Source organism: Onychomys torridus, chromosome 9, assembly GCF_903995425.1.
Source record: "Onychomys torridus chromosome 9, mOncTor1.1, whole genome shotgun sequence".
Classification (NCBI taxonomy): domain Eukaryota; kingdom Metazoa; phylum Chordata; class Mammalia; order Rodentia; family Cricetidae; genus Onychomys; species Onychomys torridus.
In genome coordinates this window covers 40794401-40812027 of record NC_050451.1, presented here as the reverse complement: position 1 = coordinate 40812027, position 17627 = coordinate 40794401, and the positions used below count along the sequence as shown (strand labels likewise).

General features: G+C 49.1%; 1 protein-coding gene across 1 annotated transcript in view; it reads left to right on the top strand.

Moving 5' to 3' along the window:
- Window positions 1-17627, top strand: part of Tep1 (telomerase associated protein 1) — a 65994-nt gene that overhangs the window by 32159 nt on the left and 16208 nt on the right. Inside the window, 9 exon segments of the mRNA XM_036199024.1 lie at window positions 13302-13477; window positions 13555-13711; window positions 13859-14038; window positions 14448-14540; window positions 15937-16069; window positions 16242-16392; window positions 16611-16744; window positions 16903-16991; window positions 17248-17362. Coding sequence (XP_036054917.1) covers window positions 13302-13477; window positions 13555-13711; window positions 13859-14038; window positions 14448-14540; window positions 15937-16069; window positions 16242-16392; window positions 16611-16744; window positions 16903-16991; window positions 17248-17362 — 1228 coding nt within the window.

Below are 17627 nucleotides of genomic sequence, written 5' to 3'. Positions count from 1 at the left end.
ACGTAAGTTGTTATTGAAACACCTATCCCATAAGTAGGGTTATATAAATTTTACTCTCCAGTTCGGGCCGATCCTTGTGTTGTATTCTTGGGTCTCTAGAACATTTTGAGTAGAACATATTGCAATCTCCCATTTGAGCTTCTGTGAGGCTCTGCCTTTCCTGCTGTGGGCTGCAACTTTGTGCCTGTTACTCACTCACTTTGTCCTGTCCCCCATGTCTGAAGACAATGGAAAACTCCCCTTCATGGCCATGCTCCGGAACCTGTGTAACCTGCTGCGGACTGGGATCAGTGCCCGCCACCATGAACTTGTTCTTCAGAGACTCCAGCATGAGGTGGGTGTGATTAGTGGGGCGTATGTGTGTGCTTAGCAACTGGATGCTGGTCAAGAGATGCTGCATCCCTGGTGGCCAGCTTTTCCGCATGGCTGAGAACGGTCATGGCTAACGGCTGGTTTCTGTGTGAGATGTAAGAGGTGGGGAAACACGGATATCCTGGGAAGGACAAGTCTTGGGGGTCAGTCTTTCAGAAATTACAATAGAGAGTAGTAACTTTCCCGTTTACTTTGTAAACTCAAAAACATACAGAAAGATCCTCATCTATAAATTAACTCACTTCAGGAGCAGTGTTGTATAAAAAAGTGGGGCTCTGGGGCTGGCTAGGTAGCTGGAAGAGGTGCGAACACCAGCTGCTCTTCCAGAGGACCTGAATTTGATTCCCAGCACCAACATGGCTGCTCACAACCATCTGTAACTCCATTTTGAGGGGTTCTGGTGCCCTCTCCATGCCTCTGTAGGTACTGGGCATATATACATGTGGTGCATATACATACCATTAGGCAAAACACCCATACACATAAAACATTTTTTTAATTAAAAAAATAGAAAGAAATGGGGCTCCTGTTAATCCTCTTTTTAACCTCTTTTCATACCTTTCTTTCCTTTCCGCCTCTGTTTCTTCTTGAAATCTATTGTTCTCTCTTTACCGTCCTCCAGGCCTGGTGGAGTTAATGCTTCATTTCCCTGGTCCTCTAGGCCCCATGACCCTCTTCTGTCCTGGTCCTCCGCTCACAATTCTTCCTTGTTTTTCAGAAATCTGTGATTCACAGTCGGCAGTTTCCCTTCAGATTCCTTAATGCTCATGATTCTATCGATAAACTTGAGGCTCAACTCAGAAAAAACGGTAATTCTTTCTCTTCAGCTTCCTGTTTGCCTCTCGAGTATAAATGAGACAAAGCTCAGATGTTTCCAGCCTCTTGCTTTGCAGACTTAGGGTGTGGTGGAGCCACTGTCCAGACCACTGCCAGCCAGCCCTAAGGATAGGGGTTTAGAATATGAAGGTAATAGACATTGCCTGATTTGGATATTCTCCTGTTACCACACAGCATTGCCCTTCCCTTCCAATACAACATTGATGAGGCAGATAATGATCAGAAACTCAAAAAGTATCAAGAGGCCTGCCAACCGGAGGCACCTGTGTACCCTGACACGTCGGCAGCTCCGGGTGGCCATGACTATACCTGTGATATACGAGCAGCTGAAACGGGAGAAGCTAAGGCTGCACAAGGCCAGGTATGTGCTCGCCAGCTGGGAGGAAGGCAGGACAAAGGAGCTCAGGGAGAGGGTGAAGGAGCCATCTGGGAACCAGCATCCGTTACCCTCTAGAGATGTGCTTGTCAATCACTTAATGCCGCACACCTATTTGGTTCTCGTCACTTTTACACCAAAACCCAGTCTTTAGCACTTATATTTAACTTTGTTCTGTGAAAATTATGAAACCCAGACTTCTCTAGCTTCTACTTTGTTGCTTGAGATTATTTTAATTGGTTCCGGTGGTGTCTGTGAATGTGTGTGTGGCATCTCTTGCTGCATGCTGAGTTATAATTGGGTGTGAACCACCTGATGTGGGCTGTGGGGAGTCAGGGGCTTGAACTTGGGTCCTCTACAAGAGCAGTAGACACTCTTTATCCACTGAGCCATCTCTCTAGCCGGAGACAGAGTCTCTTGCTGTAGCCTTAGGCTGGCCTTGAATCCAGCTGTTCTCAAATGTGAGATCCTCCTGCCGCAGACTCCTTAGTACTGACATTACAGTTGTGTGCCAGCATGCTCAGCCTAAACTCCTTAGTTTAATTGATGGTATTCATTGATGATTTTTGCCTTAGCCAGATTGTATTATTGGCAGTTGGAGAACGAGTTTTCTGTCATTCTGTTGTATTTATTAGCTGGAAATCTAAAAAGTGATTCCCCTCATCTGCTATATCCATTGGGAGGTGGAGGCCTGAGGATCAGCAGTGTGAAGGCAGCCTGGTCTATGTGAGACCTTATCTCAAAAATAAAGCCCCTATGGCTAGAGCGATGGATGGTGAAATGGTTAAGAACAATGGATGCAAATCCTACCCCCTCAGAGCTCAGGGAACCCCGCAGAAAAGGAAGCAGAAAGAGTGTAAGAGCCAGAGAGGATGGAGGACACCAAGGAAAACAAGGTCTTCTGCAGAGGCTGAGGCAGCGTGCACAGGGCCTGCACGGTTCTGCACCAGATCCTCTGTGTGTATATTATGGCTTCAAGTTTAGTGTTTTTGTGGGTTCCGGAGTATGCGGATGAGTGGTCTCTGATTCTTGCACCTTTTCTTAGGCTCTATTCCTTCTGTTGGTTTGTCTTGTCCAACTTTGTTGTGATAGTTTTTGCTTTCTCTTATATTTTATTTTATTATGTATTATTATTATCTCTTAGAAGCCTGTCCTTTAATAGACCGGAACGGGAGTGGATCTGGATGGGACAGGAGGTGGAGAGGACATGGAAAGAGTGGAGGGAGGGGAAACCATAATCAGGACATATTATGGGAAAAAAATAATCTATTTTTAATAAAAGGAAAACAACAACAACGAAATCAAAACTATAAATAAAATTTTAAAGAAAAACACTGGATGCTTTTCCGACAATCTGGGTTCTAATCCCACCCGCCGGGTGGTAGCTCACAGCTGTCTTTTAACTCCATTCTCAGGGGATCCAACACCATCTTCTGGCCTCTGCAGGCTTTGCACATGGGTGGTGGCACAGATGTACATGTAGGCAAAAACACTCTTCCACACACAATAACAGAATGGTATTGAAAAATGAACATCTCCTCAACAGACTTGTAGCAGTCAAGCCCTGCCTCTTGAAGCAAGTGCAGATGAGCATGGCAGGCAGTTTCTTTGGGGCCACTGGCTCTGAGTCCCTGTGGAGAAAAGGAAAGCCTCTATGGCAGCCCAGCTGGGGAGGGTGGAGGGGCAGGGGAGGCAGAGCTGGAGGAGGGGGAGAGAGGATGGGAGTGGCACATTTTTGTCTTTCCAGCTGCTTCAGAGTTGCAGAGCTTCTGAGGCCCTCCCCCGGCCCGCCCCGCCATGTCTGTGTCTTTTCTTGCTGCAGACAGTGGAACTGTGATGCTGAGTTACTGGAGAGGTATCGCCAGGCCCTGGAAAAGGCTGTCAACCTCTCTGCGAAGCACAACCTGCCCGCCATGCCAGGCCGGACCCTCTTGGCCTACCTCACAGATGCAAACGCCAACAGGCTCTGTCCCAAGAGTCACTCCACCAAGGGGTAAAGGATAAGAAAAACCTCTTCCAAGGGGCTGGCAGGGTGTAGGTAGGGTCTCGAGAGGATTTCGTTTCTCTCTGGTTCTCTGAGAGCCACACAAGGTGAAAGAAGTGGTGTGGATTTGCTTCCAAAAGAGTTGTTGTTTCCCTAGGATAATTTTAGTTCCGCCCTTGCTTATGCATCGTAATACTCCCGTTTCAAGTTTTGGCTAGCTAAGAATGATCTCTAAATGTCTGTCACAAGTGTCTCTCGAACCCGCTTTGCTGTGTCGCAGTATTGACTGGGGGCAGGGATTCTGACTGCTTCCTGCTCCCCCAAGTCCGTTTTTCCAGATGGCTGCTGACGGTGACCCCTCCTCCAGAGAGACCCACAGCCCTTCTCCCATTGCTGGGTAGGCGAGGGTGGGGTTCTAAAGTTTGACTCACGACGGAGCTTTTTTCTGTCAGCCTCCCCTGAACTATGTGCTGCTGTTGATCGGAATGATGGTTGCTCGGGCAGAGCAGGTGACCGTTTTGTTGTGTGGAGGAGGGACTGTGAAGATACCCGTACTTGGGACAGATGAAGGTGTCCTCAAGACTGCCGTCAAACTCCAGGCCCAAGTCCAGGTCAGAAGTGTACCTCCACTACCCCAAAATACAGAAATGACAGGAAGCTGGGAGCGTCTCAGGTAGTGCACACCTGCAAACCCAGCACTCAGGAAGCAGAGGCTGGAGAAATGCACGTTTGAGGTCAGCCTGGGATACATAAGCTGGGTTTTTTTTTTCTTTCTTCTTTCTTCTTTTTTTTTTAGAAGCATATATGCTGGGGCATGGTGGCACACGCCTTTAATTCCAGCACTTGAGAAGCAGAGGCAGGCAGATCTCTCTCAGTTCAATGCCAGCCTGACCTACATAGTGAGTTCTAGACTAGTCCAGTACTACATAGAGAGACCTTGTCTCAGGAAAAAAAAAAGAAAAGAAAGTAAATAAAAAAGAAGCACAGACATACATAACTTTGAAGATTTCTCAAATAAATCGACACTGCTTTTTTATTAGTTATATTGCCCTTTCATTGCCATAATGAAATGCTGGAGGCAAGCTAACTTTATAAGGGAAGATGTTTATCTTGATCACAGTTCTTGAGGCTCGAGGGCATGGCACTGGCATTGGCTGACTCTGGTGAGGGTCTCACGGCAGGTGGGGTGTGGTAAATACACGTGGAAGAAAAGGGTTACACCCTGAAACAAGCTAGAGAGTGATTTCAGCTTATTTTTGCAGAACCTCAGACTTTCGGAGAGTGTGTTCCTAATAGCTAAGGACATCTCACTTATCAATACCGTGGTCCGTGGTGCACTCTTCTATCTCACAGTAGGATCAGATTTCAACACATGAGCCTGTAGGGGATACCTTCAAACTGCATCCAGGGCAGAGCATCTGTATGTACCTCAGGCACAACCTTCTAACCCAAGTTTCTTTCCATCAGGGGTTGGAAGAAAAGGATGACTGGCCCTGAATACTTTTGAGAAATACCTGCTGTCCCTGGCAGTCCAAAGGACCCCTGTGAGTCCTACTCAGTTCCTATGAAACGCTCCCTGCTGGCATTTCCTCCACAACCTGTCATTCCTGTGTGTTGTCTCCTGTAGTAGAGGCTGGCCTTCCACACCTTATCCTCCTGCCTCCACCTCCCAAGTGCTGGGGTCCCAGATGTGGCATATGTGTCTAGCTGCTTCTCATTTCTTGACCCTTCAGCGGGACTCTTCATACTTTGCAGTGTTCTTACCAAGCTCACTGCTCAGTGTAGTCCCCCAGACAGGGTCGTTGTGCTGGTAAATCTTTAATGATAAATGAAGAAATAAGAGTGTTTTTAATAACGTTGGGTAGTTTCCATAGTGTAAATTGTTTGACAGCCCTCAAGCTGCCTACATGATGTCACTAAATATAGAGCTGGGCAGAAATAACTCAGCAGCTTGTCATTGCATTGTATTTCCACAGCACTGAGGCAATGGAAGGGTGTAATACGATAATTAGAAGGTAGTGCATTTTGACAAAGTATTACCATTGTCTTAACTAGAATAGACATATTGTAGTGTTGAGAGTTGAGGTCAGAGCAAGTGCTTCACCTTGAACTATACCCATAAGTGAAGGCAGAGTTTTCCTGTGACAACAGCTGCTCCCAAATAACCACTCAGAAACTTAACATAAATTATAAATGATTGGCCGATAGCTCAGGCTTATTATTAACTAGCTCTTACAACTTAAATTAACCCCCTTTTTTTTTAGCTGAGGATCGAACCCAGGGCCTTGTGCTTGCTAGGCAAGTGCTCTACCACTGAGCTAAATCCCCAACCCAAATTAACCCATTTTTATTAATCTATGTATGGCCACCTGGCTCATGGCTTTACCTGTCCGCCAGCATGTCTTGCCCCCTCTATATCTCCTGGTGACTCCACTGACTCACCCTTCTTCCTCCCAGCCTTCTAGGTTTGGCTGTGCCACCTGTACTTCCTGCCTGGCTGCCAGCCAGTCAGCTCTTTATTAACCAATGAGAGTAATATATGTTCACAGTGTACAGAAGGATTATTCCACAGCACATAAGCCCTTTATTTATAGAACTGCATGTTTAAAATGGCCATGTTGACTATGGGCATTTAGAGAATGTACTTAGCTTAGCATGCTCAAGGCCCACAGCAATAAATATAAAATAGCCAAGCTTAAGAACTGACTCACAGCCAGGTGTGGTGGCACCTTTAATCCCAGCAGAGATAGGAGGATCTCTGTGAGTTCAAGACCAGCCAGGTCTACATAGTGAGCTCCAAGACTACATAGAAAGACCTTGCTCAACAAAACAAAACAAAAAATAAAACCACCCAAACAAACAAAACTGACTCACAAAGTGAGCGATCATCTTTTGTGGGCTTGAATAAGCTTCACAACACTGTGCTCCCCCCCCCCCCCCCCCCCCCGCAACACACACACACATTTTTTATTTTCTTCCCATCCCTGCTGCCCTTGCTTCTTTGATGCTACCCTAAGTTGGGGTGTTGTGGTATCTCTCCTAAGCATTCTTAGGAGCTGCAGTGTCCTTTTGGCTTCAGAATTCTAACCCTTCAGTCTTTAGATGCCTTGATGCTCTGAGCTCATCCATGTCTATTCAAGCCCTGTTCCCTGGTCTTAGCCTCCTCCTTTCATCCTACAGGTTGACAGGGTCATCCTGTTTGGCCAACAGATGGATACCGAGTTGCTGAATGTAGCCAAACAGATGATCTGGCAGCATGTGAATCCCAAGTGCCTCTTTGTTGGTGTCTTCCTACAGAAAACACACTACATGTAAGGATGCTGGTCAGGCTTGTCCAGGGTCTGAAGGCAGTGATCCCTATTTCCTGTCATCTCCTACCAAAGTCTCACTTGCTTGAAACTTCCTGTCTCTTGCTTTTTTACTTTATTAATTCTACTGAACTTAAGTTTTTGGACCTTCTTTGAAGTCTTTTTACCCCCTTTGTGCTATTGAAAACTAGACCCAGAGCTTTGCTCCTTCTAGGCAAGCATCCTACCACTGAGCTCTACTCTGGTCACAGAATTCTATTAAGACGAGATTGGGTGCACTCAGGGTGATATGGCTATAGATCACAAACCTATTATGTAGAGACAAAGTGTATAGCTTAAGGTATTGGGAAACAGACTCTAGGTCTATAGCCTGGCTTTGAACTTGCCATCTTCTTGTCTTCATAGGGCAGGTGCTGGGATGGCAGGTGGAATCCGCCACACCTGGCTCCAGGCATCGATTTTGGTGTTTAGTGACTGCTTCTTCTTTTGCCAGATCACCCAATTTGAATCCCTATGATGTGACACTCTCCGGCTGTACTGATGGAATACTGAAGTGAGTATAGAGTGGGCATTTGAGGGCGTGGAAGCTCTGTCAGAATGGCCTTAAGAGGTTCTCCATGCCTGTTAGCATGTATTTACTTTTTAAAATAAGATGGTTTATTTTCTGTCCTAGATGTCTAGGCTTATCGGCAACACAGTGTGACAGGGACTCCAGCCTTTTTTTTTTTTTTTTTTTTTTTTGGAGACAGGGTTTCTCTGCATAACAGCCCTAACTGTCCTGGAACTTGATTTGTAGGCCAGGCTGGCCTTGAACTCACAGAGATCCGCCTGCCTCTGTCTCCCGAGTACTGGAATTAAAGGCGTGCGCCGCCGCCGCCTGGTGCCTTTACTGTCTTAATGCTTGGTCACCCTCCACAGCCTCTACCTCCTGGCTAGAGATAATGCTTCAGCTCTGTCTTAGATACGTCCAAGTTTGTGCAATACTCAATGAGAAAGAGGAAAAGTGGGCTGGAGGTTCGGATTACTGCTTAAGGGTATATACTGCTCTTGCAGAAGACACAGACTTGGTTCCCAGGACCCGTGCCAGGTGGCTCACAGCTGCCTGTAACTCCAGCTCCAGAGGGATCCAACAACTGTCTGCAACCCCAGGAGATTTGATGCCTCTGGCCTCTACAGACACCGCATTTATGCTCACATACCCACAGACATACACACAGACACATAGTTAATTCCTTTTTCTTAGAATAATGAGATTTGGGCGGCTGGAGAGATACTTCAGAGGTTAAGAGCACTAACTGCTCTTCCAGAGGTCCTGAGTTCAATTCCCAGCAACCACATGGTGGCTCACAACCATCTGTAATGAGATCTGGTGCCCTCTCCTGGCGTGCAGTCATACATGCAGGCAGAACACTGAATATGCATAAAAATAAATCTTTAAAAAAATTTAAAAAATGAGATCTTTCCAATCTTCTATTTTATTGCAATTTATTTCATATTCGAATTTTTGTCATTATTACTTTATTTATTTCCTTATATATTTTTAGTTTTTGAAATTAAATTATAATTGCTTCATTTCCCCCTTCTCTTTCCTTTCTCCAACCCTTCCCATGTCCCGCTCCTCTTGCTTCCTCTCCAATTTGTAATCTCCTTTTCTTTCATATTGTTATACACACACACACACACACACACACACACACACACACACACACAGAGATATATGAATACAGCCTGCTCAGTTTGCATGTGTTACTTGTATGTGTCTGATTTCGGGTATGACCACTCAGTATTGGATAACAACGTTAAAGGACTCATCCCTGGGGAACGCGATTTCTGCTACTCTCAGAATTCCTTAGTTGCCTGAAGTTTTTTGTTTGGGGCTGAGATTTGTCTCTTCTGTGTTAGTGGGTCTATCGGTATTGTATTTGTTCTGGTCTTGTTCAGGTAGCCACACAGAGACATGTACATGAACATATAATTGAAACTTAAAAAAAAACTTTTTTTTAGAAAGGGAAAAGGAAAGCTGAGTGTGGCGGTACACATCTCTATTCCCATCATTTGAGAAGCAGTAACAGGCAAATCTCTTGAGTTTGAGATTAGCTTGGTCTTCACAGTAAGTTCCAGGATAGTCAAGGCTGCATACTGAGACCTGGTCCTCCCCTCAAAAAAATTAAATAAGAAAGAAAAGGAAAGGAAAAGAGATATAAGAAATGGCATTATTTTTATCTTATGTGTATGAGTGTTTGTCCTGCATGTGTGTATATGTACTATGTATGTGCCCGTGGCCAAGGCCAGGAGAGGTTGTCAAACTCCCTGGAACTAGAGTTACAAACAGATGGGCGCATCCATGTGGACACGTGGGTGGTGGGAACCAAACCCGTGTGCTCTGGAAGAGCTGCGAGTGCTGTCTAGTCTTTGTGTTTGTTTCCTCTTTGGATGTCACCCACGCTCTTCAGCTCATACTGGGGGGCCTCAAGCAATTGGCCGATCACCCAAGACGGGGAGAGTCTTACCCTGTACCCTTGGCTCAGCCCCGTTTTCTACTAGGGATCGTGTGCATGTCACCGTGCACTATGAGTGGGAGGGGCTGGGGCCAGTGGCTTCCTTCATCGTCGGTGTTCTCTAGTCTTGTTCAATTCAAGTGTGCTTTCCCAGCTTACGGTTGTCTTGTATGTTTGGCTAGTCTTGAGATGGGGGTCTCATTATATGGCCCAGGGTGACCTCAAGCTGTGACCCTCCTGGCTGGAGTTGAGAACTGGGGACAGGAGCTACCAGGCCTGCTTTGTGTCTGTCTTCCTAAGGGGTGCCACTGAACTGGGCAGGCCTGTGCTCCCTGTTTCTCTTGGCACACCTTCCTGGTTCTGATTGCTAATGTTCCGTTCTCACTCTGCTTTTTGTTAGGTTCATCGCGGAGCACGGAGCCTCTCGTCTTCTGGATCATGTGGGCCAACTAGATAAAGTCTTCAAGATTCCCCCACTCCCAGGAAAGACACAGGGCCTGGCCCTCCGGCCGCTGGAGGAGGACATCCCAGGCCCCTGGGGTCTTATGTCCCAGCACGGGTCAGTTAAGGTTCCGGGTTCTTAGTGAATTGGATGGTTGCCATCAGAACCTGGAGAAATGCTGTGACTGCTGTTCTGTCCGCTGAGGTGGTTCTCCTGCCTGGAAACTGTCAGATTGTGAACCTATTCCTTGCTTTACTAGAATACAAAACAAACAAAAACATTTGAATGCAGCAAACTCCATGACGATATGAACCAGGCTTAGGCAAAGGTTCAGAGCACAGGCTCTGGCTTTTCACACAGGCTTTGCCAAATGATAGCTTAGATTGGTTGTTTAATTGGCCTTTCTGTGTAGCTTTGCACCTTTCTTGGAACTCACTCTGTAGCCCAGGCGGGCCTCAAACTCACAGAGATCCACCTGCCTCTGCCTCCCGAGTGCTGGGATTACAGGCGTGCGCCACCCCGCCTGGCGGTTGTTTATTTTTCTTTCTTTCTTTCTATTATTTATTTATTTGCCAGAGCTGAGGATCGAACCCAGGGCCTTGCGCTTGCTAGGCAAGCGCTCTACCACTGAGCTAAATCCCCAACCCCTTAATTTCTGAAAGGTATAGTTAAGGTTAAAATTTGCCTGGAAGTATCGTATTGATCAAATAGTAACTTCGTAATAATGATTTTCTGAAGAGGCACATAAATGAAATGGCAAGTACGGTTGAAAGTTCAGGATTTTGCAGTTGGTCCCACAGCTAGGCTATCTATTCTCTGGAGGCCTGGAAGGCACCCATCTGCTGTCTGTTGTCTAGGGTTTATGTCAAGTGCAGAAGGCCGAATTATGCTTATGGCCAAATTATGCTTATGGCCGTGGACTTGAGAACTGACCCCTAGGCTGAGCCCAACCCTCCCCTTCCCGCCAGGTGCGCAACGTCGCGGCTTTTCATTTTCGTCCACGTTTCGGGACATGCATGGGGAACGAGACTTGCTGATGAGGTCCGTTCTACCAGCACTGCAGGCTCGAGTGTTCCCCACCGCATCAGTCTCCATGCTATTGACCTGCGCTGGGGTATCACCGAGGAAGGAGACCCGTAGGAACAGGTACAGGGCCACAGCGAAGAGGGGCTGGGTCAGGGATGAGAGGATGGAGTGGTGCAGTCAGGGTTGGGACTACAAGAATGAATGAGGATCAGGGCGGGGCTTTTGCCTCTTAGATACCAACAGGACCATTCCATCTTCACGTGGCCCAGTAGGAGTCAGGGACCCCTCTCCTCTGTATTTTGCCTGGATTACTTAGAACTGCCCCCCGTGACTCCTTTCTGTCCCCATAATCGTGCCTACAGACAATGGAAGTGTGCCTTGGGGAGGTGGAGAACTCACAGCTGTTTCTTGGGATTCTGGGCTCCGCTATGGCTATGTTCCCCCCAGCTATGACCTGCCTGACCATCCTCACTTCCACTGGGTAAGACAGACAAGGTTGGAGGGGCTGGTGGGAAACAGGAGAGGGAAAAGCCAGCTTGACAGGAACGCTGGAGTGGATGCACCCCAGGTCCTTGAGGCTTGACGTGGAACACAGGCAGAAGACTCTACAAAACCGTGGCCCAGAGGTTGAGGGTTCTCAGGGGTCTGCTTGGCTTGGCCATCAGGCAGATCTGGTATTGCCCTCCCTTTGTACATTTGTAGGTTGTGTGGCTTCTTGGAAACAGAGTGGTCTAAATTAGCCTCAGTTTCAACACATATTAGATAGAAACAACATCTACATTTCAAGGTCAGTATTAGAAAGAATTTTATTTAGCTGGGTGTTGTTATGGATACCCGAGATTGGGTAGGAGGGTCAGGAGTTCCAGGCCATCCTGGACAACGAAGTGACATTATCTCGGAATATAATGAAAAAGGTCAGGGAAGCTGGACATGGTGGCTCACACCTTTAATTCCAGCACCGGGGAGTCAGAGGCAGAAGAATCTATATGAGTTTGAGGCCAGCCTTGTTTACATAACAAGTTCCAGTCCATCCAGAGCTACATAGTGAGACCCTGCCCCCCCCTCACACACACACACACACACACACACACACACACACACACACACACGGTCTGGGAATACAGCTTAGTGGTAGAGTACTTGCCTACCATATGTAAGGTTCTGAATTCAGTCTCCAACAGTGAGGGGAAAATGTATTTTAAAATACTCAGTACATGTCAATCATTCTGGTAACTGTTAGCTGGTAACTACATTTTACTGCCTGTGTCTGGGGTAAGGGTGATCTCGTGCATGTGAAGGTGTCCAGGAATGGATTGACACTTGGGATTGACCCTGCCCATGTCTTCCTTCTCCGTGTAGGCCCAGCAGTACCCCTCAGGGCGTTCTGTGACAGAAATGGAGGTGATGCAGTTCCTGAATCGTAGCCAACGCTTGCAGGCCCTCTGCTCAGGCTCTCATCTACCTCCGAGACCCTGCTTTCCTCAGGTACCTTCTGTTACTACCCGGTCAAGATTTTCCTCCACGGAAAGCCAGACAGGTTCAGTCCTCAGCCCCCAGCATCCAGTGCTGAAAGAGAAACAGGCCTCAGAGAGCAAGTCTTTGCCACCCCAGGTCAGATCTCAAGCTCAGTGCAAAGTCTGAGGGAGCCAGAGGCTAGTCTCTGCATCTGGCCTCACCTCTGGGGTGGTCTTTGGTTGGTCAGCTCTGTGCCGGATGCCTGGAAACCCTGACTTTATTTCTGAGGTCAGAAGAGACTGCGCATCGGGTCTCAGAACTGAAGAGATACCTGCACAAACAGAAAGAAGTTACCTGTCGCAGGTGAGCTGCGGGAAGTGGGGGCACCTGTCCGGGGAGGGTGGTGAGGGGAGCCAGGCCTGCTCTGACTGCCTATGTTTGCTTTACCTACAGGTACACCTGTGAATGGGGAGGTGTAGCAGCCTGGCCGGCCCTATACTGGGGGCTTGGAGGAGTTTGGACAGTTGGTTCTCCAGGATGTGTGGAGCATGATCCAGAAGCTTTACCTGCAGGTTAGCAGGAGTGCTGACAGCTGGGGAGCAAGCTTGGTAATCCTGGGTGGGAAGCAAGTTGGTGGGGGGTGGGTCTTAGGCCCGGAGGTGCTGAGGAACATGGAAACATAACCAGTGCCCTGTGACCCTCAGCCTGGGGACCAGTTGGAGCAGCCCGCATCCATCTTGGATGATGATTTGATCCAGGCCAGCTTCCAGCAGCTGAAGAACCCACCGAGCCCTGCCCGGCCACGCCTTCTTCAGGATACAGTGCAGCAGCTGATGCTGCCCCGTGGGAGACTGAGCCTAGTGACTGGGCAGGCAGGACAGGGAAAGACTGCCTTCCTGGTATGAGTCTCTGGCAGGAGGAAGGGCTTGGGAGCTGAGGAGGTGGGGCGGGGAGGTTATGCACGTACTAAAATGTAAACATGGTTTTGTTCCGCCCCATGCAGGCATCCCTTGTGTCAGCGCTGGGGGCCGTCAGCCAGCCCCAGGTGCCCCCCTTAGTTTTCTTCCACTTTTCAGCAGCCCGCCCCGACCAGTGTCTTGCCCTCAACCTTCTCAGACGCCTCTGTACCTATCTGCATCGAAAATTGCAAGAGCCGAGTGCCCTCCCCGGCACGTATAGGTGGGTACCCCCAGGACTAGCCAGCTCTGTGGCCCACCCTGCTCCTCCACCTCTGACCCCGACCTCTTCACACCCAGAGGCCTGGTGTGGGAACTGCAGCAGAGGCTGCTCCCCAAATCCGCTCAGTCACTGAAACCTGGCCAGACCTTGATCTTTATTATCGACGGGGCGGATAAGTTGGTGGGTCAGAATGGACGGCTGACTTCAGACTGGATCCCCAAGTCCCTTCCCCGGGTAAGTGCGAGGCCAGGCTGAGAAGGGAGAGAGGTTGGAGAGGAGGGTGCCGTGGAGTTGTAGGGAGAGGGACCTCGCTAATGCTGTTCTATCCGCCCCCCCACTGCGCCCCTACAACCTTTCTGTTTCTTTGTGCAAATGTCACAGCGAGTACACCTGGTGCTGAGTGTGTCTAGTGACTCAGGCCTGGGAGAGACCCTTCAGCAAAGTCAGGGTGCTTCCGTGGTGGCCTTGGGGCCTTTGATCCCGTCTTCGAGGGCTCAGCTTGTGAGAGACGAGTTAGCATTGTATGGGAAACGGCTGGAGGAGTCACCTTTCAACAACCAGGTTGGACCCAGACCAGGGCTGGTGGGGATGTAGGGTGAATCTGGAGCGATGAGGGTACAGCTGCTGAAGCCACTAGCTGCCTCCCTTTCTCCAGACCTCCCTGCCAGGGGAAATTGTTATTGTTAGATAACTCTGATTTCTCATAAGACTACCTAGACTTTTCCATGGTGAACAGTCTCCCTGGGAAGGGTGAGTAGAATTATGGCTAAGATGAGCTAGGCTGACCCGTGAAAGTATTCCTGACAGGATCTGGCTGGGAAGCCGGAGAGGGGTTGTATTATGAGATGATGTCATGTGCCCATCCCTTAATTAAACCCTCAGAGGAGGAGCCGCTTGGTGCTGTAGCAGAGGCAAGCTATGGTAGACAGGCTTCCCTAGTCCCGGTGCTGAATCCTCCAACTCTTACCAGATGCGGCTGCTGCTGGTAAAGCAGGGTTCAGGCCTGCCACTGTACCTGCACCTCGTCACTGACTACCTGAGGCTCTTCACACTCTATGAACAGGTTGGTTGTTCCTTATCCACAAAGTGCTAACCCATTTCCCATTCCTGTTAGTCTTCTTGGGCTGCATGCCTCATGCCTGTCTGTCTTAATTGCTTTTCTGATGTTACGATAAAATACCCCGACACAGGCAGTTTAGGAAGGAGGCGTTTATTTGGCTTACAGTCCGAGTTCGTAGTCCATTGTCGCAGGGTTGTTATCGTGGCAGGAGCTTGGGGCAGCTGGTCACAGTGCACCTGCAGTCAAAAAGCAAAGAGCTGTAAATCTTTGTTCTCAGCACGTTTTTTGCTTTTTAACACAGTGCAGGATATCAGCCAAGGGAATGGTGCCACCCACAGTAGGTAGGTAGGTCTTTCACCTCAAGGTCTGAGGACATGGCCAGACTGAAGCCTGATTCTTGGCTAAAACAATCACACAAACAGGCCCTATCCGGTTCCTGATAAAGTCCTTGTTGCTCTTTGGAACTTCTGGTGTCACTTTCATTTTCTTTTGCTGTGATGAAACACTGGCAAAGGCGGCTTAAGCGTGCGAGGATTTCTTCTGGCTCACAGTTCATGGGTAGAGTCCATCATGGCGGGGAAGCCAAGAGGAGCTTGCGTCAGGAGGCCGAGAAGGATGAATGTGTGCTGCTGCTCAGCTTCCTTACTTTAAAAGAAAAAAAAAAAAACCATTAGATTTATTCATTTTATTTACGTGTGAGTGTCTGACCTGCATGTGTACTCTGTGTATGCTCGGTGCCTGCAGAGGTCAGAAGAGGGCATCGGATCCCCTGGAACTGGAGTTACAGATGGTTGTGAACCATCACGGGGGTCTGGGAATTAAACCCCGAGTCCTCTGCCAAGAGCAACAAGTGCTCTTTACTGCTGAGCCACCCCCCCACCCCCCTACCCCCCCCCTCAGCTTCTTTTCTAGTCCAAAATCCATCCAGGGATGGACGCCACCCACAGCGAGTAGGTCTTCCCACCCCAATTAATGCAGTCCAGGCTGCTCCCCGCAGTTGTGTCTAGAGGCTCATCATTTCAGGTGGTTCTGGACTCCGCCAAGTTGAAAATCAACACTAAGCATCATCTCTCATCTTTTGCTGTCTCTGGTCACCCGTTCCCTGTCTTTGCCTGACTCCTACTTTTCTCTCAACTGTTTTTTTCTCTCTCTTTTTTTTCTTTTCTTTCTTTCTTTTTTTTTTTTTTCCAGAGCTGAGGACAGAACCCAGGGCCTTGCACTTGCTAAGCAAGTGCTCTACCACTGAGCTACATCCCCAGCCCCTCAACTGTTTTTCTTTACCTTTTCATTCCCCCCCCCCCCCCCCCGCCATACTTCTGGCCACTCCGTCCCCTCTCGGTGACCAGAGTCACCGCTCTGCCTCCCCCATGGACAAAGCCTGGCCTTCTTTTCCTCCCAGGTGTCTGAGCGACTGCGAACCCTGCCTGCCTCCCTCCCACTGCTGCTGCAGCACGTCCTGAGCACCTTGGAGCAAGAGCATGGCCACGATGTCCTTCCTCGAGCTCTGGCTGCCCTTGAGGTCACGCGCAGCGGTCAGTGGTTGGCGAAGGATGGGCAGCAGAGGGCTCAGCTATTGGGTAACCTTAGTTCGGGTGGGATCTTAGCCAGAGGTGCTGGGGGTGGGGTGGGGATGGGGGGGGTGTCATGTGTAATGGAGATGGTTTCCCTGTGTGGTTTGGGTTGCCAGAGAGTTTATGGTTTCAGGTCTGACTGTGGACCAGCTGCATGCCGTGCTGAGCACATGGCTGATTTTGCCCAAGGAGACGAAGAGCTGGGAAGCAGCAGTGGCTGTTGGTCACAGTAGAAACCCCTACCCCTTGGGTCCATTTGCCTACCTTGTCCAGAGTCTACGAAGGTAATGCTGCCCCAGCTGAGCTCCCAGCAGCCTCACTGCCCCCCCAGTTAGGACATCATGTGCTTCTTCCTTCCTCCCGCCCTTTCTTTGGTAGAGCCCCAACACTTGCCACCCTGCAGTGGGGATGCCAGCCAGCACTCGGCTGTGCCAGCGTATTCACTGACTGGCTCTCTCTGTTTCTCCTTCCTTACTCTTCTCCCCTCTCCGCTCGAGGACAGTTTACTAGGGGAGGGCCCTGTGGAGCGCCCTGGTGCCCGTCTCTGCCTCTCTGCCGGGCCTCTGAGGACAGCAGCTAAACGGCGCTATGGGAAAAGGCAAGGGCTGGAGAAGACTGCACACATCCTCCTTGCAGGTGATTGCAGCCCGAATCAGCATGGGCAGGAGAGTGGGGTCTAGATCCGGAGGTCACGACCGGACCCTGGCCACTGGGCAGATGACTGCTGCAGCCGAAGACCTTGGAGATGCTACAGGAATAAGCCCTTTCTTCCTTCTCAATGTCTCTTCTTGCAGCTCACCTCTGGAAGACGTGTGATCCCGATGCCTCAGGCACCTTCCGAAGTTGCCCTCCTGAGGCTCTCAAAGATTTGCCTTTCCACCTGGTTAGTCCTTGTACCTCATAGATGCATTAATCCACGCACCTGCTTAGGCCATTCTCAGATTCCTCTCCCCTTCTCACTATCCCACTGGTGACATTAACCTCCTTACAGACTCTCTACCTTCTTTGAGTTTTCCTGCTCCCCCTCCCTTGTCTCAGGTCCTGGTGTAAGTCCTGGATGCATAGGCACGCTCTAGGACTAGCTGATTCCCCCTCACCAGCTCCTTCACATCCTAATGAATCCAATATGCTCTCCTCAGTTCCAGAGCGGGAACCATGATCTCCTTGCAAAATTTCTCACCAACCTCCATGTGGTAGCTGCCTATCTGGAAATGGGCCTAGTCTCTGACCTCTTGGAGGCCCATGTGCTCTATGGTGAGATGTCACTGGATTTTTCTTCTGAGATATGGGATACCCTGCTCAAGGGTAGGTGTTAAAAAACACAGCCAGGCCGGGTGGTGGTGGCGCACGCCTGTAATCCCAGCACTCCGGACGCAGAGGCAGGAAGATCTCTGTGAGTTCAAGGCCAGCCTGGTCTCCAAAGTGAGATCCAGGAAAGGTGCAAAGCTACACAGAGAAACCCTGTCTCAAAAACAAACAAACAAACAAACAAACAAAAAACACAGCCAAATTTCCATCC